General features: G+C 43.7%; 1 protein-coding gene across 2 annotated transcripts in view; it reads right to left on the reverse strand.

Annotated features, from left to right (window-relative positions):
* The window catches only part of CCDC13 (coiled-coil domain containing 13), a 33,002-nt gene extending 21,422 nt beyond the window's left edge, over positions 1 to 11,580 (reverse strand). For both annotated transcript variants that reach the window (XM_087712396.1, XM_087712397.1), the window contains exons 1-6: positions 11,449 to 11,580; positions 10,199 to 10,428; positions 9,074 to 9,222; positions 7,575 to 7,717; positions 3,128 to 3,202; positions 2,320 to 2,430 (exon numbers count right to left, since the gene is read on the reverse strand). In XM_087712396.1, the coding sequence (XP_087568522.1) occupies positions 2,320 to 2,430; positions 3,128 to 3,202; positions 7,575 to 7,717; positions 9,074 to 9,222; positions 10,199 to 10,422 (702 nt within the window). In that variant the 5' untranslated portion in view covers positions 10,423 to 10,428; positions 11,449 to 11,580. The remainder of the gene's footprint in view (positions 1 to 2,319; positions 2,431 to 3,127; positions 3,203 to 7,574; positions 7,718 to 9,073; positions 9,223 to 10,198; positions 10,429 to 11,448) is intronic.
* Between the last annotated feature and the right edge of the window lie 14,495 nt (positions 11,581 to 26,075).

Here is a 26,075-nt window from a genome sequence, read left to right on the forward strand (position 1 = left end):
AAAAGGCTTCAAATATTTTTACTGCAGCATACTGTTGGAAAAATTCCCCAGTTCATTCCAGCTGGGAGAAGCCAAGGAGGAAAGATTTGAAGGCTGCCTTAAGAGGTATTTCTTTTGTCCAGTTTCTATTCTTTTGGGGATAATCCCTTGGGCTAGGCATGGGTTTTTTCCTATCTCCTATCTGAGTTTTCTCACTGGTTTCCTTCAGGCAAGTGCTGGGCTGGTTTGTTGATTCAGCTTTGTTACATTTTTACTAGATGTAAAGTGCTTTTGGCTGAATGCCCAGACATCTAGTTAAGTTTATTAAAAGTTTCCCCAGCTGCCTGGGGAAAGATAAAAAGTGGCAAAAAGTGTTGTTTTATTATACTATTGTGTTTGCTTGCTTTTCTGCTGTTACGGGAATAAAGATGAATACTTAGTAGGCAGAATTTCCCCCCCAATTTTCCTATCCAAAAACAAAGATGCGTCTTATACTCCAAAAAATATGGTATTTATGACCCAGTTTTCTGATGTTTGCCCCCCCCCTGCACTCCTCCCCTCAGGGTCACCTGATCACATTTTTTGTATCAGCAACATCCCGTAGTCATGGTGAACAAAATTTATTATTTTTTTTAAAAAAAATAGTTTTTATTTATCAATGTATTTGTTAAGTGTAATTATTTACAGGTAGTCCTCAGCTTGCAACTATTCCTTTAGTGACTGTTCAAAGTTACAACAGCACTGGGAAAAAAATGACCATTTTCCGCACAAGCATTGCAGGGTCCCTTGTGGTCATGTGATAGATTCAGACGCTTGGCCACTGGCTTGTACTTATGACGGTTGCAATGTCCAGGGGTCATGCGATTACCATTTGTGACCTTCCTTGTCACAGTTGCTAATTTTGCTTATCAGAGGTTGCAAAGGGGGATCATATGACACACACACCCCGGGATGGTGTAATTGTTATAAATATGATGCTTGGAACTGGCATGAACTTATGACTGTTGCAGTGTCCCAAGGTCATGTGATACTATTTTTCCACCTTCTGACAAGCAAAGTCAGTGGGGAAACACAGATTCACTTAACGACCGTGTTAGTCATTTAACAACTGCAGAGATTGGCTTAACAACTGTGGTAAGAAAGATTGCAAAATGGGATGTGATTCACTTAACAACTGCCTCCCTTAGCCAAAATTGTTCGGCTCAGTTTGTGATTGTCAGTTGAGGATTTACTTCCCACTGCAGACAATGGATTCGCTTAACGACCACATGTTCAATTTACGTCATGTTCACTTTACGCCCATGGCAAAAAAACAAAATAGGTTGTGAAATCGGGCAGGCTTGTGGGGTGACTGGTTTAACGACCGGTACACTTTACAAGTAGAATTCCAGACTCAATTATGGTCCTTAAGTTGAGAACTGCCTGTATCTCAGGTTCACTTAACAATTGTGTGACTAATTTAACTAATTTAGGAATTCACTAAAGAACTGTGGCAAGGAAGGTCATAAAATGCGGCAAAACTCACTTAACAAATTTCTCACTTAGCAACATAGTTTTTGGGCTTAATCGTGGTCGCAAGCACCTCAATGTAGATCATGTGACCGGGGGAGTGTGCTGCAGAGGTCACAAGTGTGCAAAACGGTTATAAGTCACTTTTTTCAGTGCCGTTGTAATTTAGAATGGTCATTAAATGAACTGTTGTAAGTCGAGGACTATCTGTATTTCCCGCACACACACAAAAATCACCCTTTGGGTAAAAAGAATCCACTTGATGTGTTCACTGAACAGATGCCATGTTCGCTTAATGACACACCCCCCCCCCCCCCAAATATCATAAAACCAGGCATGGTCACTTGTTTAACCGGAGTGACTGACAATCTTAATTCTGGCCTCAATTATGGTCGACCTGCACTTATGACATTTGCAGAGTCCCGTGTACCCGATGTGTGACCGTCGCTGATAGCTTCTGGCAAGCAAAGTCAATAGGGGGAAAAGCTTGATTCGTTTTACGATTTCAAGATTCGTTTAACAACTGCATGGATTTGCTTAACAACTGTACCCCCCCCCCCCAAAAAAAAATCAACAAATACATAAAATTGGGTGCAACTCGCTTCACAACCATCTTGCTTAGCAACGTAAGTCCTGGTCACAATTATGGTTGCAAGTTGAGGGCGAGATGTATTTAATCTCCTTGTGGCCAAGCAAATTGGAAATTAACATAATATTAATGGGGTATGAAAATTATCCTGCTTCCTTGGCCACTCTTGCTTACATCTCCCACATGCACACATACACACACAAACGTGCACGCGCGCACGCACACACACACACACACACTACCTTTTGCGTCATCTTGAGTTCCTGCTTTGTGGACTGGAGCTGGTTGCGATATTCGGATGCTTTGAGATTCACAGCAGACAATTTTTCGTGCAATGCTTTCACTTCGGGGCTCTTTTAGGCAATTGTCGTATTGTCGGAGAAGACCAAAGACCCCGGGGGGGAAAGCAAAAGACACAACTTGGAGTTACCGGCACAATTTACAAGGAAACCAAGGGGGCCTAAAGAGCGGCATCGCGTCACCCAAAAAGCTAAAGAAATCCAACTCTGCACTTTGCCAGCCATTTCAACATTGATGGCGTTACCTAGTTGGGTAATGAAAGGTCTGTAAGAAAACCACCAAACTCAGAGAGTAGGCAGGGACCCCACAGTCGTCCTCGTCCTCGTGCTCCTCCTCCTCCTCCTCCTCCTCCACTTCCTCCTCCTCCTCTTCTTCTTCTTTCTCCTCCTATCTTTTTTTCCTTCCTCCTTTCCTCTGTAAACCCCATTCCCTTCTAGCACTGAGGATGTTACCTAGTTGGGTCATGAAACCTGCAATAAATCAACCAAGCTCAGAAAGCACCAAGGACCCCCGTCTTTCTCCTCCCCTTCCTCCTTTGTTCTTTCTGAAACTTTTAATAAAATTTATATTGAAAACAACGGTTTGTCTTCCCGAGCTCCTCTCGGCTTTTAACACCGATGAAAGAACCTAACAATCCGAATCAATAAAACACAGTCATTCCATGTAAGGTAAACAGGTAAAGGTAACCAGCGAAGCTAAATTGAGAAAAATGTATCCCAAAAGAACAATTTTATAGAGTTTAACCCTTACCATCGTGCCGTCTGACTTTTTACGGAGAGCTGGGCTGTCACCGTGGGACTGCAACTTAACGGTTGACATTTGTAGCTGGGGAAAAAAATCAGGCAGATATAGTTATGTGTATAAACTGCTAAATGAAGAGAGACAGGCTACCGAATAACAGAGTTGGGAGGGACCTTGGAGGTCATTTAGCTCAACCCCCTGCTAAAATAGGAAACCTTATGCCAGGGATGGCTGACCTTTTTGGTGCCGAGAGCCCAAAGCGCGTGCGCACGAAACCACAAAATGAAATGCAAGTGCACTGGGTGCATGCACACCACCTCACCGTGCATGTCCTCCCCCCCCGCACATGAGTGCACCCTCCCACATAGGCACCCCGCAGCCCCCCTTGCCTATTTTTGGATTGCAGGTTGATGCAGGAGGCCTTCCAGGTCCAAAATCAGGTGTGGGGGGACATGTGCATGTGCCCCCTGAGTGCGCCCTCCTTGCGCATGGGCATATGCGTCCACTGAATGCTCCCTGATCCTGCACATGTGTGGCAGAGACCCGAAGACCAGCTGGCCGGAGGGAGGTGCGCACGGATGCGCGGTGGAGCTGGGCTGAGGCGACGGCTGGCACGCCCATGGAGAGGGCTCTGTGTGCTAACTGTGATTAAATGCCATTCCAGTAAAATGACTATTCAATCTCTTCTTTAAAATCTTCAGGTGATGGAGTGAGCATAACTTCTAAGGACAAGTGAAAACAAAAATGTGGCACACACCAACGGTTTGGTTATGTTAGCCTCTCAAGCAACTAAGCCCCTCAACAGAACTGAAATTAAGCAATTGTCACAAAGCTAAACTTGAACGTTGGGCACGATCTAATAAAATGAAATTCAATGGTGAAAAGAGTAAGGTTCTACATTTAGGCAAGAAAAATGAAATGCACAGGTCCAGTATAGGTGGTTTGCTCAATAGTAGTAACTGGGAGAGGGATCTTGGAGTCCTAGTGGACAACATTTAAATAGGATCCAGCCGTGTGCAGCAGCTGCCAAAAAAGCCAACACAGTTCTAGGCTACATAAACAGAGGGAGAGAATCAAGAGCACGTGAAGGGTTAATACCACTTTATAAGGCCTTGGTAAGGCCACACTTGGAATACGGCATTCAGTTCTGGTCTCCACGATGTAGAAAAGATGTGGAGACTCTGGAAAGAGTGCAGAGAAGAGCAACAAAGAGGATTAAGGGACTGGAGGCTAAACCATATGAAGAACGGTTGCAGGAACTGGGTATGTCTAGTTTAATGAAAAGAAGGACTAGGGGAGACATGATAGCAGTGTTCAAATATCTCAAAGTTGCCACAAAGAAGAGGCAGTCAAGCTATTCTCCAAGGCACCTGAAGGTAGGACAAGAAGCAATGGATGGAAACTAATCAAGGAGAGAAACAACTTAGAACCGAGGAGAAATTTCCTGACAGTTAGAACAATCAACCAGTGGAACAGAAGTTGCCTCCAGAAGTTGTGAATGCCCCAACACTGGAAATGTTTAAGAAGATGTTGGATAGCCATTTGTCTGGAACGGTATAGGATTTCCTGCCTAGGCAGGGGGTTGGACTAGAAGGTTCCTTCCAACTCTGCTATTGTATTGTATTGTATTGTATTGTATTGTATTGTATTGTATTGTATTGTATTGTATTGTATTGTATTGTATTGTATTATAAATTCTTAAAACAGAGGTGGGAATCTGTTTTAGAAACCATTGTTGATTGAGCTGACAATTGCAAAGCAAAAAGATTGGGGTAATTTGATTTCTTGCTATTTGGACACCACTACATGTAGTCCTCGACTTATAACCATTTGTTTAGTGGTTGTTCAAAGTCAAAACAGCATAAAAAAAGGAGCTTATGGTCGTTTTTCACACTTACGACCATTGCAGCATCCCCTTGGTCATGTGATCAAATTCAAATGCTGGGAAACTGATTCTTGTTTATGACGGTTGCAATGTTCCCAGGCTCACGTGATCCCCTTTTGCGACCTTCGAGCAAGCAAAGTCAATGGGGAAGCCAGATTCACTTAACGCTCCCTTTACTAACTTAACAACTGCAGTGATTCACTTAATAGCTGTACTGAAAAATAGAGCAATTCACTTAACAACTGTCTTGCTTGGCAATGGAAATTTTGGGATCCATTGTGGTGATAAAGCAACACATTGTGGATTGTCAACTACAATAATATGGTTAAAATTTGCTTCTAGTTAATAAACTTTTATTGGTTAGATTAAAATGAAACTAAGAATATATTAAGATATTTTTCCCCAGTATTGGTTGCTAATATTTTAGAGGTTTTTAAGGTATTGATATTATTTCCTTAATTTAATCTAATCCAGGCTAGAAAACAGGAGACAGTGAGTTCTAGTCTCAGTGAATCAGTCACTCTCTCTTAGACCAACCAACCTTACAAGGTTATTGTTGTGGGGAAAATAGGAGGAGAAAGTGTATGTTTGCCACCTTGAATTATTTATAAAAATGATAGATAGGAGATAGATAGTCAGACAGACAGATTGTAGATAGATAGATGATAGATAGATAGATAGATGATAGATAGATAGATAGATAGATAGATAGATAGATAGATAGATAGATAGATAGATAGATAGATATGAGAGAGAGATCTGTGGGTGTGTGGGTGGATGGGAGAGAGAGAGAGAGAGAGATGATAGATAGATAGATGATAGATAGATAGATAGATAGATAGATAGGATGGATGGATGGATGGATGGCTAGATAGGTAGGTAGGTAGGTAGGTAGGTAGGTAGGTAGGTAGGTAGATAGATAGATAGATAGATAGATAGATAGATAGATAGATAGATAGATAGATAGATAGATAGATAGATAGATAGATAGATATGAGAGAGAGATCTGTGGGTGTGTGGGTGGATGGGAGAGAGAGAGAGAGAGAGATGATAGATAGATAGATGATAGATAGATAGATAGATAGATAGATAGATAGATAGATAGATAGATAGATAGATAGATTGGATGGATGGATGGATGGATGGCTAGATAGGTAGGTAGGTAGGTAGGTAGGTAGGTAGATAGATAGATAGATAGATAGATAGATAGATTAGATAGATAGATAGATAGATAGATATGAGAGAGAGATCTGTGGGTGTGTGGGTGGATGGGAGAGAGAGAGAGAGAGAGATGATAGATAGATAGATGATAGATAGATAGATGATAGATAGATAGATAGATAGATAGATTGGATGGATGGATGGATGGATGGCTAGATAGGTAGGTAGGTAGGTAGGTAGGTAGGTAGGTAGATAGATAGATAGATAGATAGATAGATAGATAGATAGATAGATAGATAGATAGATAGATAGATAGATAGATTAGATAGATAGATAGATAGATAGATATGAGAGAGAGATCTGTGGGTGTGTGGGTGGATGGGAGAGAGAGAGAGAGAGAGATGATAGATAGATAGATAGATAGATAGATAGATAGATAGATAGATAGATAGATAGATAGATAGATAGATAGATAGATTGGATGGATGGATGGATGGATGGATGGCTAGATAGGTAGGTAGGTAGGTAGGTAGGTAGGTAGGTAGGTAGGTAGGTAGATAGATAGATAGATAGATAGATAGATAGATAGATAGATAGATAGATAGATAGATAGATAGATAGATAGATAGATAGATAGATATGAGAGAGAGATCAGTGGGTGGGTGGGTGGGAAAGAAAGAGAGAGAGATGACAGATAGATAGATGGATGGATGGATGGATGGATGGATGGATGGATGGATGGATGGATGGATGGATGGATAGATAGATAGGATGGCTGGATGGCTGGATGGATAGATAGATAGATAGATAAAACCTTTTTAGAGATAAATAAAACATACATATTTAGAGCCTGAAATATGAGATGAATGCTGAATAAATTTGATTAAATAAATAGATGAACAAATCAATAAAGTGTATTTTTATCACTTTTTAACTTTTCCCTTTTATTTCCTCCGCCTTTAAGTAAATTTGTTTTATTGTTTTTCTGAAACTTAATAAAGGTATTTTTAAAGGGTTGGGGTAATTTGCTCAGTAATTGATATTATTATTATTATTATTTTTTATTACACATTTTTTGATGGATGGGTGGGTGGGTGGGTGAGTGGGTGGGTGGATGGATGGATAGATGGATGTTAACTCAAGGTGGTGAACATACTTAACACCCTTCCTCCTATTATTTCCCCTGAAACAACAACCCTGTGAGGTGTGTTGGTCCCAACCCAGCTGGCTTTTGTGCCTTACCACAGACTAGAACTCCCAGTCTCCTAGTAATTGGCCCAAAGTCACCCAAACTGGTTTTCATGCCTAAGGTGGAACTGGAATTCCCAGTCCCCTGGTGACTGGCCTAAAGCCACCCAGCCTTAAGCCAGGACATCATCAGAGTCCTGTGCTAACAGAGTGAAGCCTCACATCTTTTTCCAGCTGTTTGACCCGATTGTTCAGCTGCTTCGTTCTGGTTTTCTCCCTCTCCATCTCAGCTGTCATGTGCCGGTTGTGCTTGGCCAGCTCCACAATTTTAGAAGCTGCGACATCCCCCGATAAACCAGTGGTCCCTAAAATAAAAAATAAAAAGGAAATGGTAGCTGGAAAAAAGGAAGGGTGTCTTTGGAGATATATTTATAGTTCAGGGTTGGACGAGATGTCCTCGGTGCTCTTTTCAGCTTTATTTTCTCACAGACATTTCATGGCCCAACTAGGGAACATCATCAGTGCCAGAAGGGAGTGGGATTTGCAGAGGAGGAGGAGGAGGAGGAGAGGAGGTGGTAGAGGAGGAGGAGAAAGAAGAGGAGGGAGGAGGAGAAAGAGGAGGAAGAAGAGGAGGAAGAGGAAGAAGAGGAGGAGGAGATTGAAATTTATATATCTATTATTTATTTATTAGTTTAATTCCACCTGTATTACTTTTTTAAGTTATTCATGGCCCCAAACGTACCTAATACTCCTTGTTCCTCCTGTTTTTCCTATAACAACAACCCTGTGAAGTGGCTGGGCTGAGAGAGAGTGATTGGCCAAAATCACCCAGCCAGCTTTCATGCCTAAGGTGGGACTAAAACTCATCGTCTTCTGGTGATTGGCCCAAAGTCAAGCAGCCAGCTTTTATGGTTTAAGGCAAAACTAGAACTCACTATCACCTGGTTTCCAGGCCAGATCTTCTATACTAAATTGGCTCAATTTCCCACCTTGTGTGATAATTGTTCTCCTTCACACCAGGAAAAAAAAAACCAAATCTAGCATTTGGCTGGACCAATCTAAACTTGGATGGAGTTTCTAAAACCTTCCTTACTAAGATCCTTGAAATAAAGAAAAAGAAAGAAAGAGGAAGAAAGGAAGGAGCAAGGAAGAAGGAAAGAAAGAAGGAAGGAAGGAAAAAGAAAGAAGGAATGAAGGAGAGAGGGAGGGAGGAAGCTAAGACAAAAAGGAAATAAGGAAGAATTAAAGAAAAAGAAAGGAAGGAAGGAGGAAGGGAGGAGGGAAAGAGAAAAAAGAAGAAAGGAAGGAAGGGAAGAAGGAAGGAAGGAAGGAAGGAAAGAGAAAGAAAGACCAAAGGAAAGAAGAAAAGAAAAAAAGAAAGAGAAAGAAAGAAGGAAGGAGGGAGGAAGGAAGGAAAGAAAAAGGAGGGAAGGAGAGAGAGAGGGAGGAAGCTAAGAGAAAAATGAAGGAAGGATGGAAGGAAGGAAAGAAGGAAGGAAAGAAGGAAAGGGAAAGAAGGAAGGAAGGGAAGGAAAGAGAAAGAAAGAAGGAAGGAAGGAAGGAAGGAAGGAAGGAAGGAAGGAAGGAAGGAAGGAAGGAAGGAAGGAAAGCAAGAAAGCATTCTGGGAGACTTGGTGGCATGTACCATTATCTCCAGGAAAAGGGAATTACATAAGTGATTGGGGGGGGGGGTTGTTAATTTAATCTGGCCTTTTGCTCACCAAGTAGAGCCAGCCGTTCCTCCTCAATCTTCCTATGGAGCTGCTTTATTTCCAAATCTCTTTCCTTCAAGAGTTTGTACAGCCGGCCATTCTCATCCACCAGCTCCCGGAGTTGGTGCTGCAGCTGCTCATTTTCAGTTTCCAGCAATCTAGAAGAGAAACAGGCAGCTTGATCTAGTCTGTGGCTGCAATCCATCCTCAGAGTGGAAGGGCCGAGGGTCGGAAAAAAAGAAACGAAGGAAGCATTGGGCAGCAATGAAATCTGCACTTCTTCCCCTTTAATTACAGTTAGTCCTCCACTTATGACCATGACTGAGCCCAAAACATCCATTGCTAAGTGAAACAAGTTGTTAAATGAGTCGTGCCCCATTTTATGACCTTTTGTGCCACCGTTGTTAAGTAAATCATTGCAGTCACGTGGTTGTTAAGTGAATCTGGCTTCTCCATTGATTTTCCCTGCCAAAAGGGGATCACGTGACCCCAGGACAACGCAACCGTCATAAAACCATGCCAGTTGCCAAGCATCCGACTTCTGATCAGGTGACCACAGGGATGGTGCAACTGTCATAAGTGTGAACGACAGTCCTAAGTCACTTTGGTCAGTACCGTTGCAATTTTGAAAGGTAATAGCAATAGCAATAGCAGTTAGACTTATATACCGCTTCATAGGGCTTTCAGCCCTCTCTAAGCGGTTTACAGAGTCAGCATATTGCCCCCAACAATCCGGGTCCTCATTTTACCCACCTCGGAAGGACGGAAGGCTGAGTCAACCCTGAGCCGGTGAGATTTGAACAGCCGAACTGCTGAACTGCAGTCAGCTGAAGTAGCCTGCAGTGCTGCATTTAACCACTGCGCCACCTCGGCTCAATAGGTCACTAGAACAAACTGTTTCAAGTTCAGGAATAACTGTTGTCTTTGACTTATGACCATAACTGAGTCAGGAATTTCCACTAGGAAGGTTGTAAGTCGAGGCAACCCATGTCACCCACTTGATTTTACAACATTTTTGCAGCAGTCGTTAAGTGATTGCAATGGGGTTTGCGGGGGATTTTGTTGGAATGAAATTCTAGTTTCCCTCCAAAACAAATCCCAGTCATGTGGAATTTAACCAGATTTCCCTCTTACTTTGATCCAATGTCTGAATCGGACATCTCGGGTGCCAAGAGCGAAAAGCTCAGCGTGTCTGGTATCCCAAAGGCCTTGTCTTGGTTCTCCTTGTTGTCCTGTTTTAGGCTGTGCTGGGTTTCCTTTTTCTTCTCCAACAGATTTTTCATCCTTTTCTGCTGCTGCTCCTGCAGAGCCTTGAACTGCATTTTTAGGTTTTCGTTGACCGCTTCATCAGCCTCCATTGCGCCCTTTGAAAAGGGAAATCACATTAAGATGCCCAAAGATCTTCCACCAGTTTCTCTTTCAGAAAAAAAAAAATATCTCCAAATTTATAGGGCGAAGCAACAGCAGTGGTTTTCCACCTAAAGGACTTTCAGACAGACTTCAGCTCCCAGAATTCCCCAGCCAGAATCTCTCTGAGCTTGGTTGTTTTCTTGAATTCATCCATCCATCCATTCTTCTGTCTCTGTTATAGCATTCATCCCCCTATCCATCCATCCTTTTAACTATTCTCTTTCTCATCTATTTATCTATCCATCCATTCCCCATCTCTCCCTCCCTCCCTCTCTCTCTCTCATCTTTCATTCTCTCTCTCTATTTCTCTTCATCTATCTATCCATCCTCCTGTCTTCTCTCTCTCTCTCTATTGTCTATCTCAATTTATCTTTGTTATTTGTCTCTATCTCTATCATTATTTTATACAGTATCTATCTATCTATCTATCTATCTATCTATCTATCTATCTATCTATCTATCTATCATCTATCTCTCTATCTATCTTTCTATATCCTTCTGTGTCATCTGCCTTTGTCTCTCTCTTTTATCTACAATCAATTTATCTATTATCTATGTCATCCATCCATACATTCATGCTTCCCTATCTCTTTCTCTCTCTCTCCTCTCTACAGGCATCATCTATTTCTGTACTCTCTCCCATCTATCATTCTCTCTCTCTATTTCTACCTTAATCTCTCCTTCTGTCTTCTCTCTCTCTCTCTCATTCTCAATTAAATCTATCTTTGTTATTTCTCTCTATCTCTATCATTATTTCATTTGCCTACCTACTTATATCTATCCCTCCTGGTCATCTGTCTCTTTCTTTCTCTCTCTCTATTATCTGCAATCAATTTATCTATCCTTCTAATGTCATCCATCCATCCATCCATCCTTCTCTGTCTCTCTGAGTCTCTCTGTCTGTCTGTCTTCCTCCCCACTTTCTATCTAGATTCCCAAGGCCAGCTGGGGCCACCCCACTATTGTGGGCTTACCTTTCTCAGATCTACTCAAGGCACCCTGAAACCGAAAGTTGGTTAATTGGCTCCTCTTCCGCCTGGCTCCAACTTCGCTTCGACATTCCGAGATCTTCAGACCTTCGATACTTGGGGAGAGCTTAGAACAGACCTGGGGGGGGAGGGAGGGGGAAGTTTAGAAAACGGAGTTGAAACTCCGTTAAATCGGGGGTGGGATCTATGGAGATCTTTGCAACTTGGGGAGGCTCAGAGAGGATCCAAAGGGGGGGGAGGGGGGAGGACTTTGGATCTGCTCCCCCCGCCAGAACCCCCCTAAGACTCCCCCCCCCCAGTCTGCCCCCCTTCCAGCAGCCCCACTCACTCACCGCCGCCTCCGGGTCCGGCGCCCTCCTCCTATGGCCGGACAGCCCCGGGGCGGAGCAGCTCCCCGGCAAAGGCGCTGCGGAGGCAGGGCGCGTTGCTATGGACGCGGTCGCCGCGGCAACCGTCGCCAGGGAGAAGCCCGGGCACGCCTCCAAGAAAGATGATGCCGCTGTTCAAAGACTGGGGTGTCGTCGCGGGTGCTGCGCTGGGGCTGGGCAGGGAGCAAGAAAGGCAAAATTTCTCCAAATCTGGATCAGGGATCTCTAGATCTGCTTTCTTCCAGTTGGAATGCCACTCCAGGGGGGCTCATAATCTCATCATCATCAACTAATCATCTTTGACGTTGCAAAGCTAAGCTTAGGTTAGATTAGATGGAAGGCCACTAAACAATGATTTTTAAAAAAAACTATTTTACTGTTTTTGTAAACTTTTTTTTTATTTTTAAAAAAATATTTTCAAATTTTAATTGTAATATATGCTTTCAATTGTGAGCCACCCAGAGACATTTTCTGAGATGTGTGGCTACAGAAATTGGAAGGAAGGAAGGAAGGAAGGAAGGGTGGTTAGGAGGGAGAGAGGAGGGAGGGAGGGAGGGATGGAAGGAAGGAGGGAGGAGGAGGGAAGGAAGGAAGAAAGAATGGGGAGGGAGGAGGGAGGGAAGGAAGAAGGGAGGAAGGAGGGGGAGGGAAGGATGGACAGAAAGAGGGAGGAGGGAAGGAAGGAAAGAGGGAGGAAAAAAGGAAGGAGGGAGGAAGGGGAGGGGGAGGAAAGGAGGGAGGGAGGAAAGGAAGGAGGAAGGGAGGAAAGAAGGAAGGGAGGAGGAGGGGGAGAAAAGAAGGAAGGGAGGAGGAAGGGAAGGAGGGAAGGAGAAAAGGAAGGAGGGAGGGATGAAAGGAAGGTGGGAGGAAGGAGGGAGGGAGTGGGAGGAAAGGAGGAAGGGAAGAGGGAAGGAAGGAGGGATGAAAGGAAGGAGGGAGGGAAGAAGGAAGGAAGGAAGGTGGGAGGGAGGGAGGGAGAAGGGAGGAAAGAAGGGAGGGAGGAGGGAGGGGGAGGAAAGAAGGAAGGGAGGTGGGAGGGAGGGAAGGGAGAAGGAAGTGTAAGAAGGAGGGAGGAGATAGAAGTGAAGGAGAAGAAATAGGAGAAAGAAAGGAAAGAAAGAGAAAAAAAGAAAGAATAGACAGAGACGTAAGTACAGATAAATAGATAGATACATGATGGCCATCTATCCATATTATTAGCTTAATTTACAGGATGCTTTCTCACTTGGGACCAGATTATTATATGATTGAAAAGACAGAAACTTCTGGTTTCACTCCTAGCTTTTAGGGTCAAATTTGATGGTTTGGAATGGTTAAGAACAGGAAGTCCTCAACTTACGACCCAATGTTTCCGTTGAGAAGCAAGATAGTGCTTAAGTGAGTTTGGCCCCATTTTTCTTGCCACATTTGTTAAATGAATTCCTGCAGTCGTTAAATTAGTAACATGGTTGTAAAGGGAATTGGGCTGCCCCATTGACTTTGCTCCCCAGGAGGTCACAAAAGGGGAATCACCCCCCCCCCCCGGGATACTGCAACTGTCATAAATACATGCCAGTAGCCAACACTCTGAATTTTGATCACATCACTATAGGGATGCTGCAAGGTGAAAAAGGGGCGCGTCACTTTTTTCACTACCATTGTAACTTGAAACAGTCACTAAATGAATAGTTGCAAATCTAAATTACCTGTAAACATTATGGAGTTTGTGGAGATTTATTGGGGATACTGGAAATATTGCTGGGATTTCTCTGGTTTGTTTGTTTTTAATCAAAATGCTGCCGCCCTTAAAATTGCAGGAATTCGTGCAGTTGCCAAAACTCAAAACTGACTTGGGAAATAAAATTAAATGTACTTTTTGCAATTACGGTACATTAAATTCAGGCTAGAAAATGAGTCTTAAGGCATGTCCTTACATTACAAAGCAAAATGACGAGAGATCCATATTTAATCTACGGCTAGCCATTTAAAAAAAAAAAATCCTTAGTGGATTTAAGAAACAAAAATAAAAACATTGAGACGACGATGATGCAATGATACAATCAGCAGCACTGCCACTAATAGAGTTAAAATTCATGCTTGAGCAAGACTAGACTTGCTAGAAGAGGACTAGAATAGCTCCAAGGTCCCTTTCAAACTTATCCCGCCCTGCCCCATCCTATTCTGTTCTGTTCCATTCTGTTCCGTTCTGTTCCGTTCTGTTCCGTTCTGTCCCGTTCTGTTCCGTTCTGTTCCATTCTATTCTATTCTACCCCACCCCACCCCATACTATCCTCTGCTATCCAAAGCTAAAACACCAAAAAAATAACTGGTCCAACTGTTCAACATGTTATTAAATCAGGATAACACTGAAAGAAACTTCAGTTTTGTGTGAATTAAATTCTGCTGACTATAATTCACTATGATGATTGCGCTCTGCACAATACGTTCTACATAAAGGCGGATTTAATTTTATCACTTAAAAAAAACTGCCTGGAGCACTATCCGTTGGATAGGATCCATCAATACATAAGAAAACTTCCTTGGGGTTATGATTGCTAACTAGTGGTTGGAACAGTTAATCTTTTAATGAAGTTCCTTTGAATTTCAACAAAGTAATTAACATGTTGCGAAATCAGTTCAGGCTTCTTTGTTAGGTTTAGCTCCATTTTGCAAACTTTCTTGCCACAGTTGTTAAGTAAATCATTGCAGGTGTTTTTTTAAATTATTTTGGTGCCTCAGAGGGGAGAAAAACTACCACTAAATATGATTTCTCCTCACATGGATTAAAAGATACCGCAGGGACGCCATTTTGCCTATGTTTCCCCTTCAGGAATAGACAAAATGGCGAAGCTGAAGAGATGGTTTGTGGCCTTACATGGCTGAGGTAAAAATGGCATCGGCTTGGTTTGAGAGCAGCTAAGAAAATGGTGGTCTTTTCCCCACCAGGTGACTTAGCCCCATTTTAAGCTTTTATTTCTCCTCAGCGAAAAGTAAAATTAATGAAACTGAAGTCAATTCTCTAAGAAGGTTATTTCCCAGGCTGACAAAACAAGATGGCGGACCTAAAGACAGCCAAGCGGCCCCTTTTGAGGGGGAAAAAAGGCAAACCATTACCCGAAATGGAAATATTAAATATAGGAAGCCTGAATCTTCGTGGCATTAAAAATATTTCTTCATTTTCAACACCAATCTCGCTCTGGAATGGAGATCAACGCTTCACGCTACGCTGCCTCAAGTTCCTTGAAGGAAAAGCAGGAGATTAAAGTTAATCAAGAGCAAATCATTAAAAGTAAAGAGATTTACTTAATCTCTTTAATAAAGGACAGAGAGCAACTGGAGGAGATCATAAAGTGTCGAAAACCTAGTTAGGGCTCGGATGGGAGGCCACACGGGTCTCAGAATGGGGAAATTAAAAAAAAAAATGTTCCTCAAGAAAGCAGTGCCATCTTTCCATATCATTATCAAGACAAAAAAAAATATATTGCTTTATCTGTTCCTCAAGGGAAAAAAAGATGAAATACAGAAGAACGGTTTTCAGTTCTTAGTTCTTAGTTTATCAGATTGGGAAAAACTATAAAAAGGCAGAGCTGCAAAGATCTAAAAGCAGGACCTTTCAGGACATTTAAAAAAAAAAATAATCTGCATTTTTGAGGATTGTCGGTTGCAACAGCCCATGGGAAAATCTTCTCTTTGCAATTCTTTTTGAGGATTGCAGTGAAGTCTCAATTAGGTAAACCTGTCAGAATGTCAAACCGTTAAGTAACTTGTGGTAAGTCGAGGACTACCTATGATTTTCAAAACAATAACAAATAAAAAACAACACCCTAAATGTGAACCAATAATGGCGATGCTTTTTGCAAGTCCACTTCATAGGTGTTGCCTTTTGATATTGCAACTTCCAACCTTGCAATAAAACAGTAAGCAGGCTGAAATTCTTCTGTTGCAAGAGATTTGGGCTGAGAATGGAGAGAAAAAGTAAGAGCGGTAGAACCAGCTTTGCAACTTCTCTAAACCCTGATAGAGAAACATCCCTGGGCTCCTGGCACAAACTGCTATCTCCTATCAGTTGAGAAATGCCACACTTTAAGGTCACCTCCATGACTTCAGATAAATCCAGTCATTCTTCCTTCCTTTCTCTCTCTCTCTCTCCTCCCCACCCTCACTCCTTCCTTTTCCCCCTCCTTCTCACCTTCCTTTTTCTTTCTTCCTCCCTCTCTCCCTACTCCCTTCCCTTCCTCTCCCCCCCTTTTCTCCTCTTCTTCCCACCTTCTTCCTTCCCTCTAGCCCTCGCTTTCTCTTTCCCTCCCTCCCTCCTTTCCTCTCTGCCTGCCTCCCTTCCTCCCTTCCTTTATTTTCTCCCTGCTTTCTTCCCTTCCTCTCCCCCACTCTTTTCCCCTCTTCTTCCCACCTTCTTCCTTCCCTCTAGCCCTCACTTTCTCTTTCCCTCCCTCCCTCCTTCCCTCCCTCCCAGCCTCCCTTCCTCCCTTCCTTTATTTTCTCCCTGCTTCCTTCCCTTCCTCCCCCCCTCTTTTCTCCTCTTCTTCCCACCTTCTTCCTTCCCTCTAGCCCTCGCTTTCTCTTTTCCTCCCTCCCTGCCTGCCTGCCTCCCTTCCTCCCTTCCTTTATTTTCTCCCTGCTTCCTTCCCTTCCTCTCCCCCCCTCTTTTCCCCTCTTCTTCCCACCTTCTTCCTTCCCTCTAGCCCTCGCTTTCTCTTTCCCTCCCTCCCTCCTTCCCTCCCTGCCTGCCTCCCTTCCTCCCTTCCTTTATTTTCTCCCTGCTTCCTTCCCTTCCTCTCTCCCCCTTTTCCCCTCCTTCCTTCCTTTCTTCTTCCCTTCCTCCAGTCCTCCCTTTCTCTTTCCCTCCCTCCCTCTCTCCCTGCTTCCTTCTTTCTTTCCTCTTTTCCCCTCCCTCCCTAATGTTCTAGGTGGCATTGCCACTCAAGTTCAGTTGAGTAGCCCTCAGGCAACAGGTCACCTTGTCCAGGCACTCAGCGTTCCTACCTGGCTTTCTGAAGATTTCTCCCTCCTGTGCTGCACCCATGATTGCAGGTAGTCCTTGATTTCATCAGTTTGTGTAATGGCTGTTCAAAGTTTCAATGGAAACATTTTTCCCGCTTACAATCATTGCGGTATCCCCATGGTCACGTGGTCAAAATTCAAATGCTTGGCAACTGACTTGTATTTATGACGGCTGCAGTGTCCTGGGGTGAAGGGATCCCTTTGGCGATTACCTGACAAGCAAAGTTCAGGGGGAAGCCTGACTCACTTAAGAACCGTCTTAGTAACTTACCGCAATGATCCGCTTAACAATGGGGCAAAATTCACTTAACCAACTATTTCACTTAGCAACTGAAACTTTGGGCTCAATGGTAGTCGCAAGTCGAGGACCCCCTGTATTGGAAGCATTACGAAGGCTCCACAATTCCATGCAATGTAAGATAAATATCCAAGGTGGAAATCTTTGCCCGATATTAACCCTAGGACGTTGACCTACATGATTGGTGTTGCAGCAGCTGCCTGGAGAAACCACAAGCCACGCCAAACCCAGAAAGGTGAGTCTTTTGTTCTTGGAAATCAGCGTGGGGTTGTGGTTTCACACCCCGGCTTTGAAGTGGAACTTTAGAACCTAGGGCTGGAAGGGATCTCAGAGATATTCTAGTCCAACCCTCTGTCAAAGCAGGAGACCTTATATATACCATCCTGGTCAGGGGTGGGTTTCTGCTGGCATAACTGCTGGTTCGGTGTGTGCATGATTTTGCCTGCGCGCATGCGCAGTTGCCTATAAATAGGTCAATGCATGCACAGAACATTGAAAAAGGTAAAAAAAAAAAAGATGATGTGGCGGCAGGGGAAGCGGTTCAGGGACATGGCGAGCATGCCGTCCCCACCCGGTTGGTGACCCAGTCGCCATTTCCACTACCGGTTCCACTGAACCGGTGCGAAGTAGCAAAAGCAATAGCAGTTAGACTTATATACCGCTTCATTGGGCTTTCAGCCCTCTCTAAGCGGTTTACAGAGTCAGCATATCGCCCCCAACAACAATCCGGGTCCTCATTTTACCCACCTCGGAAGGATGGAAGGCTGAGTCAACCTTGAGCCGGTGAGATTTGAACAGCCGAACTGCAGAACTGCAGTCAGCTGAAGTAGCCTGCAGTGCTGCATTTAACCACTGCGCCACCTCGGCTCTATATAGGAACCCACCTCTGATTGAAAACTATTATTGAAAACTTCCCAGTGATGGTGTATCCCACAACTATTCTACTGATTAATTGTTCTCAGCCAGAATAGAGCTGGAAGGGACCCTGCGTTCTGACACAGTCTTAGCGCAAGCAAGAAACAGACTCCTGGTCACAAAACCTCCCTCTTTATTCACTTCTTGTGAATTAATGGCATTCACCCACCGAAATGTCCAGGGAAGAGTCCTTCAAAGAGTTAGCTGCAGTAACAGACCTTATCAGTTCCTTGCCATAATTGCCAGGCCGTGGGCTCACTGCCGAAAGGCAGCAAATTAAGTTCTGGCAAGCAGTGGTACGAAACACCAGGAGCCAAATCTTCAGGAATACAAACTGTTGTCTCCAATGACAGTGGTGGGTTCCTACTGGTTCGGACCGTTTCAACCAAACTGGTAGCGACCTAGGCCTGCCACGCCCCCGAACCGGTTCTTCGGGTGGCACTGTAGGTGCCACCATCTTGGTTTTTTGCTTTTGCACACGCGCAGAAGAATTTTTATGGCACTGCACATTTGCACGCAGAGCGCATCAAGCATGCGTGCAAAGGGGGGATATGTGCAGGGCGCGCCCACGTGCGAACCAGCAGTAGGGACTGCCAGAACCCACCCCTGACGACAATCACTCCCCTTTCCTTCTATTTATTCCCCAGCCAAGCCATTCAGCGTCCACATTCGTTTTGCTTCCCGAGTCGACTCCTTTTTTAGATTTTTTTAGATTTGTTTATTATTTATAGGCCGCCCTTTTCCCTGAGGGGACTCAGGGCGGCTTACAATTTGTGGGGAGGGGAATACAAGACAAGACATGAGACAATACATAAGTAAAAATAGAACACATCATTCATTCATCATTCGGGTGGGGACGGATTAGAATCTTTATCCCCAGGCCTGACGGGATAGCCAGGCCTTGAGGGCTGTGCGGAAGGTCTGGACGGTGGTGAGGGTACGAATCTCCACGGGGAGGTCGTTCCAAAGGGTCGGAGCTACTACTGAAAAGGCTCTCCTCCGCGTAGTTGCCAGTCGACACTGACTGGCAGATGGAACTCGGAAGAGGCCTAATCTGTGTGATCTAATAGGTCGTAGGGAGGTAATTGGCAGGAGGCGGTCTCTCAAGTACTCAGATCCTTGTCTCCATTGTCCTCCTCTCCTAACAGCTCTGTGCATACGTGCATCTGGAACAGGCCCCAACTGTTCTTCCTCCTCACTCATCTCAGCCTCCAAAGGCAGCTGCCTCTCTGGTGGCTGGGAAATGTCAGGCGGCCCTAATTCTATCTCTGCGTCTGATGCAGAGCTTCCATTAGAGCCTTCCCCAGGCTCCAGCACTGGCCCAAGTTCCTCCCCAACCTCCTCATCGTCCAAATGTGGTGGGTCACAACTCCCTGGAGGTCTTCTAGTCCAACCCCCTGCTCAAGCATTTCTGACAGGAGGTTTTCTTAAAAGCCTCTGGTGATGGAACCCCCACAACTTCTAAAGGGAAGCCATTCCACTGGTTAATTGTTCTATCAGGAAATTTCTCCTTGGTTCCAGGTTGCTTCCCTCCCTGATTAGTTTCCATCCGTTGCTTCTTGTCCTGCCTTCAGGTGCTTTGGATAATAGATCTATACAATCCAATAGCAGAGTTGGAAGGGACCTGGGAGGTCTTCTAGACCAACCCCCTGCCTAGGCAGGAAACCCTGCACCACTTCAGACAAATGGCTATCCAACATCTTCTTAAAGACTTGCAGTGTTGGGGCGTTCACAGCTTCTGGAGGCAACTTCTGTTCCACTGATTAATTGTTCTAACTGTCAGGAAATATCTCTCAGTTCTAAGTTGCTTCTCTCCTTGATTAGTTTCCACCCATTGCTTCTTATTCTACCCTCAGGTGCTTTGGAGAATAGTTTGACTCCCTCTTCTTTGGGGCAACACCTGAGATATTGGAAGACTGCTATCATGTCTCCCCTAGTCCTTCTTTTCATTAAACTAGACATACCCAGTTCCTGCAACCGTTCTTCCTATGTTTTAGCCTCCAGTCTCCTAATCCTCTTCGTTGCTCTTCTCTGCACTCTTTCCAGAGTCTCCACATCTTTTCTACAAAATGGTGACCAAAACTGAATGCAGGATTCCAATTGTGGCCTTACCAAGGCCTTATAAAGTGGTATTAACACTTCACGTGATCTTGATTCTATCCCTCTGTTGATGCAGCCTAGAACTGTGTTGGCTTTTTTGGCAGCTGCTGCACACGGCTGGCTCCTATTTATATGGTTGTCCACTAGGACTCCAAGATCCCTCTCACAATTACTACTATTGAGGAAGGTACCTCCTATACTGTACCTGTGCATTTCGTTTTTCTTGCCTAAATGTAGAACAGAATTGATTTGACCTTTGTGGCAGCCCCTCATATTGGAAGACTGAAATCATGTCACCCCTAATCCTTCTCTTTGTTAGACTTGCCATACCTAATTCTTGCAACTGTTCTTCGTGTTTTAGCCTTCAGCAGCCCCCTACTCTACTTTGTTGCTCTCCTCTGCACTCTTTCTATCTAGAGTCTCAACCCCCTTTTTAAATTGTGGTGAGCAGAAATAGATGCAATATTCCAAGTGTGGCCTCACTAGTGATCTTCTCATGATCTAGATTTTGTCCTTCTGTTGATGCAGGCCAGCATTGTTGAGTACACAATCAATAGTTTGCAATCACTCTATCTTTCTCAAAAGGAAGAAAGGGTGGTGGTGGGGTCGTCAATCTTTTCTCCAAGGCAGGACAAGAAGCGACGGATGGAAACTAACCAAGAAGAGAAGCAACCTGCAACTAAGGAGAAATTTCTTGACAGTTAGAACAATTAATCGATGGAACAACTTGCCTCCAGAAGTTGTGGGTGCGCCAACACTGGAGATTTTGATTGGAGAAGAGATTAGATAGCCATTTGTCTATAATGATATCAGGTTTCCTACAAAGGATTTTATGACAAACACATTTCTCACTGCCTATGCTTTGGTGGTTCACAATAAATTTGTGGCCTATTGTGCAGAAAACCTCAGGTGCTAATCACAAGCTCAGATAATAACAATGCACCTCTTGACTCTGTCTCAAGTTTTCTGCAAAAGAGTAAGGTGATTTACCTTTTAAATAAAACATTATTAAGTCCTATACTCACACTGACAATGTCAACTGTACAGATCTAAATTAAAATACTACTAATTTTGGTGAGGCAGTTTAGTCACGATAGCTTTGTGGGAAACTAAATACAAGCCACAAGTTTGGTTTGGTTCGGAGCAGATGCTTCGTTTTAAAGCATTTGGGAGATATACATCAGTGAATTTTTTTTATCTTGTCTTAGTTTGGTCGGAAAAATGCAAACTGCATGTTTTGCCTTATGCAGATACTATTCAAGTAGCTTGGTCTGATCCCCAAATTAAAAATGAATTTGCTATGCAATCTCAGGAAAACTCATTATTTACACTACTCACGGACCAGTTTACAGAACTGTAGTACGGGCAGTCCTTGAATTATGCCCACTCATTTAGTGACCGTTAGAAGTTAGCACGACATTGAAAAAAGTGACTTAAGGCCATTTTTTAAGCTTATGACCGTCATAGCATCCCCGTGGTCACATGATCAAAATTCACACGCTTGGCAACTGACTCTCATATTTATGACGGTTGCAGTTTCCCGGGGGGTCAGGTGATCCCCTTTTGTGACCGTCTGACCACCAAAGTCAATGGGGAAGCCAGATTAGCGACCGTGTGGCTAACTTAATTGCAGTGACTCACTTAACAACTGTGGCAAGAAAGGTCGTAAAATGGGGCAAAACTTGCTTAATCGCTTAATCCACATAAATGTTGGGCTCAGTGGTGGCCCTAAGTGAAGGGCTACCTGTAATACAACTTGGCAGGCATCTGCAATTGCGGTGAACAAGAGGTTAACTACTTCCAACTCTGTGATTAGTGGATTTCCAATCTTAACTTCTCCTTAACAGAAGAAGCTTGATGATTTCAAAATTGCTCAGCAAATACCACCATTGAGCAAGCATTCACATCTCAATTGTCATGTTTAGAAGCACATTGCAATGGGCACACGGATAATTATTGTATTGTGCTGTAATAAAACGCATTGTTCTATATCTAATGGGAGCATCAGCAACGCCCAGTATTGTTTTCCTTCAGGTTTTCTGTGATTTGAAGAAATATATAGCTAGTCCTTGACTTACGACCCCAACAGAGCCCAGCATTTCCTTTGCTAAGTGAGACAGTGGTTAAGTGAGCTTTGCCTCATTTTACGTCCTTTCTTGCTGCAGCTGTTAGGTGAAGCGCTCCAGGGGTTAAGTTATTAAGACGGTTGTTAAGTGAATTTGGCTTCCCCATTGACTTTGCTTGTCAGACAGTCGCTAAAGAGGATCACATGACACCAGGATGCTGCAACTGTCATAAATATGAGTCAGTTGCCAAGCGGCTGGATTTTGATCACCATGGGGATGCTGCAATGGTCATAAGTGTGAAAACCAGTCATAAGTCACTTTATTTTCAGTGCCATTATAACTTCGAATGGTCACTAAACAAACTGTTGTAGGCCAAAGACAACCTGTATCAGTGCAAAGTAGCCCAGTGATATTTGATAGTAGAGTAGTCCTCGACTTATGACTGCAATTGAGCCCAAATTTTCTGTTTTTAAACAAGACATTCATGAGTTTTACCCCATTGTATGACTTTTCTAGCCACGGTTGTTAAGTGAATCACTGCAGTTGTTAAATCAGTCACACAGTTGTTAAATGAATCTGGGCTTCCCAATTGACTTTGCTTGTCAGACGGTCGTTAAAAAGGAATCACGTGACTTTGCAACCGTCATAAATACGAGCCAGTTGCCAAGCGTCTGAATTTTGATCATGAGACCAAAGGGACGGCTGCAACAGTCGTAAGTGTGAAAAACGGTCATAAGTCATTTTAGGTGCCATTGTAACTTTAAATGGTCACTAAGGGAACTGTTGGGGACTACCTGTACAGGGAGCTCTGGACTCGTAAGGATTCAAGGGAACATCAACATTTCTTTTTACATCATACACTGGTTATTTCTGGAGGTCAATAGTAACTTTTGAAGAAGGAAAAACTTAATCTGGTTTGGGTATGACCTGCAACAGACCAGGGAAAAGAGCATTATAGGCTGCCCATCTTCAGGTATGATGAGCAGCCTATAAATTTTATAAATCAATAAATAATATATAAATAATTAGCACCATACTTGGAGCAATTCTCAAACAATATACTGTTTTTAAGCTGCTGTTGGGTTTGGCTCTTGAGTCATGCCAGGACAACCTAATTCTTTCGGACCTTGTTTTAAATCTAGCTGTGCAGGCTGTTTCCGCATTAGCACATGCTTTACTCTTCTCTAGACTGATTTATTTACATTTATTTATTAAATTTATATACCTTCTCCCTCTCTAACAAGCTCTAGCAAGAGTCCCTGGACTTCAGCTGTTTAGTGGGTTTTTTAAGAGGAAGATTCATTGGATAGTATTGTATTGTGCGTGTACGTGTGTGTGCACAAGAATAGATAACAACATGGAATCAGTATCAGCCTTAGTAAATGGAGTGAGCAGAACTAACAAGATATTATCAGTTTTCCCCTTTTCTTTGGCAAGGAAGGAGTATTAAACAATGTGTAAAACCAATGACTGACTCCTTTCCTTCCTCCCCCTCTTCCCACCTTTATTCATTTCTCCCTCCCTTCCTTTCCCCCCTCTTCTCCCTTCCTTTCCTTCTCATTCCTCCCCTCCCATTCCTCCATTATTCCTTCCTCCACTTCCTTTCCCATTCATCCCCCCCTTCCTCCTTTCCTCTTCCTTCCCTCACTCCCTCCTTCTCCTTCCCTTCCCACCCTCCCTTCCCCTTCCTTCCTTTATTCCTCCCTCCTTTTCTTCCCTTTTTCTCCCCCTCTTCTCCCTTCCTATCCTTCCCATTCCTCCCCTCCTAATCCCTCCATTATTCCCTCCCTCCCTTTTCCTCCCTCCCCCCCTTTTCCTCCCTCCCCCTTCCTCTCTTACCTTTCCACCTTCCCTACCCCTTGCTCTCCTTTATTCCTCCCTCCTTCCCTTCCCTTCCTGGGAAGTGTAGATAAAGTGTAAATCTCTCCTCATGGCAGGCCAGAGCAAGTCAATCATTCTTGGTAGGCCTAACACAGCAGTAGAAGAAGGAAGGAAGCCTGTGGGTGGATGCTGCCCCAGAAAGATTGTGGGATAAACACATTTCAAGATTCAGCATCTTTTAGTCCCATCAAGCTGACTCTGGGTGTTCTCACACTCTGATATTCCTTGGTGAAGGACAGCAAACCCCGAGGATACCAACCAGAATTTCTGCACAGATGATCAAGGATGTAAACAAGGCAGCTAAGCCACGCTTAAACTTCGGCTTCATTACCAGTGTGAATTAAAGATCTGAAAACAAGATAAAGCCCCCGTTTGCCTTCAACATGACACACGACGCCTCGTGGATGGCTACGTGTTGTGAGAATGGACACGTCCTTCAGATGCTCGGAGGACCATTTCACACGCTGCGGTGAATCATTCGTGGCATATCATCATCATCATCATCATCATCATCATCATCATCATCATCATCATCATCATCATCATCATCATCCCAAATCATGGGCAGAGCCAGTCATAAGCCAGGAATGTCAGTCCTAGCACTTCTCACCAAATGGGCACCTGGCACATCCATTGCTATTGCACCTCCCTCCATTTAGTGACGTCAACATCCAGAATCCTGCAGTACGTTGCACTATTATTCACCAGCCTTCCGTGTTACATCATTCCAGCATCCGTCACAAGACGTGTGCCAGGTGGAAAAGAAGGTCAGACATGAGATCCTAAACCCTCTCTCCTACCCTGTCGCACCCCAAAATCAAAGGAGTTGTTTAGGGCTCCTGTTTGGGACCAGAATAAATTGCAGAAGACAGGTAACTCCTCAATTTATAACCCCAATGGATCCCAAAATTTCAGTTGCTAAGCAAGACTGTTGTTAAGTGAGTTTTGTCCCGTTGGATGCCCTTTCTTGCCACAGTTGTTAAGTGAATCACTCCAATTGTTAAGTTAGTCACATGGTTGTTAAGTGAATCTGGCTTTGCATGTCAGAAGTTCGCAAAAGGGGATCACATGACCCTGGGACACTGAAACTATCATAAAGACATGCCAGTTGCCAAGCGGCTGAATTTTGATCACATGACCAAAGGGATGTTGCAACAGTCATAATGTAGAAAACCGTCATAAGCCACTTTTTACAGTACCGTTATTGCTTCGAACAGTCACTAAATGAACGGTTGAAAGTCAAGGACTATCTGTAACAGAGCTGGAAGGGACCTTGGAGGTCTTCTAGTCCAACCCCCTGGTCAAGCAGGAAACCCTACACCACTTCAGAGAAATGGTTGTCCAATGTCTTTTTAAGAGATCATTAAGAGATTGTCCTGACCAGACAATCGGGAATTCAAGTTTTGGATAGGGAGTCCTCGACTTATGACCAGGCCTGCTGCTTAGCCTTGAATGTGTGAATATGTGATGGGAATTTGGGGGCTTGGCATGTACAGCTTTAATAGCAATCTGTGGTCACGTGACCGGATTTTATGATAGTTTCGTAGAAAACACACTTAATGTCTGATTTTGGGCAAAAACATGCCATATTGAACAGTGGATTGGCTTGACGAATGCCATGTTTGCTTAATGACTATCCTGAAAACTGTAGAATCAGGTCAGTCACGTGACTCATCTGTTTTACATCCATCGCAGTTCACGACCGTAATGGGCAGATTCCAGTACGGTCATTTGTTAAGGACTACTTGTATAGCAAAGTCAATGGGGAAGCCAGATTCACTTAACAACTGTGGAAAGAAGGCCCTCAAATGGGGCAAAGTTTACTTAACAAATATCTCACTTAACAACTTAAATGTTGGGTTCGATTTTGATTGTAAGTTGAGGACTGCCTGTATTCTAAATTAATTAATTCGTGGAAAGGCAGCCTCATGATTAGATTTTGATATAATCAGGGTTTTCCTTCATCTATGCATACAGGAAGATTTA

Source organism: Thamnophis sirtalis, unplaced genomic scaffold (assembly GCF_051295495.1).
Source record: "Thamnophis sirtalis isolate CommonGarterSnake01/CBP01778 unplaced genomic scaffold, rThaSir2_p1.2 scaffold_4, whole genome shotgun sequence".
NCBI lineage: Eukaryota > Metazoa > Chordata > Lepidosauria > Squamata > Natricidae > Thamnophis > Thamnophis sirtalis.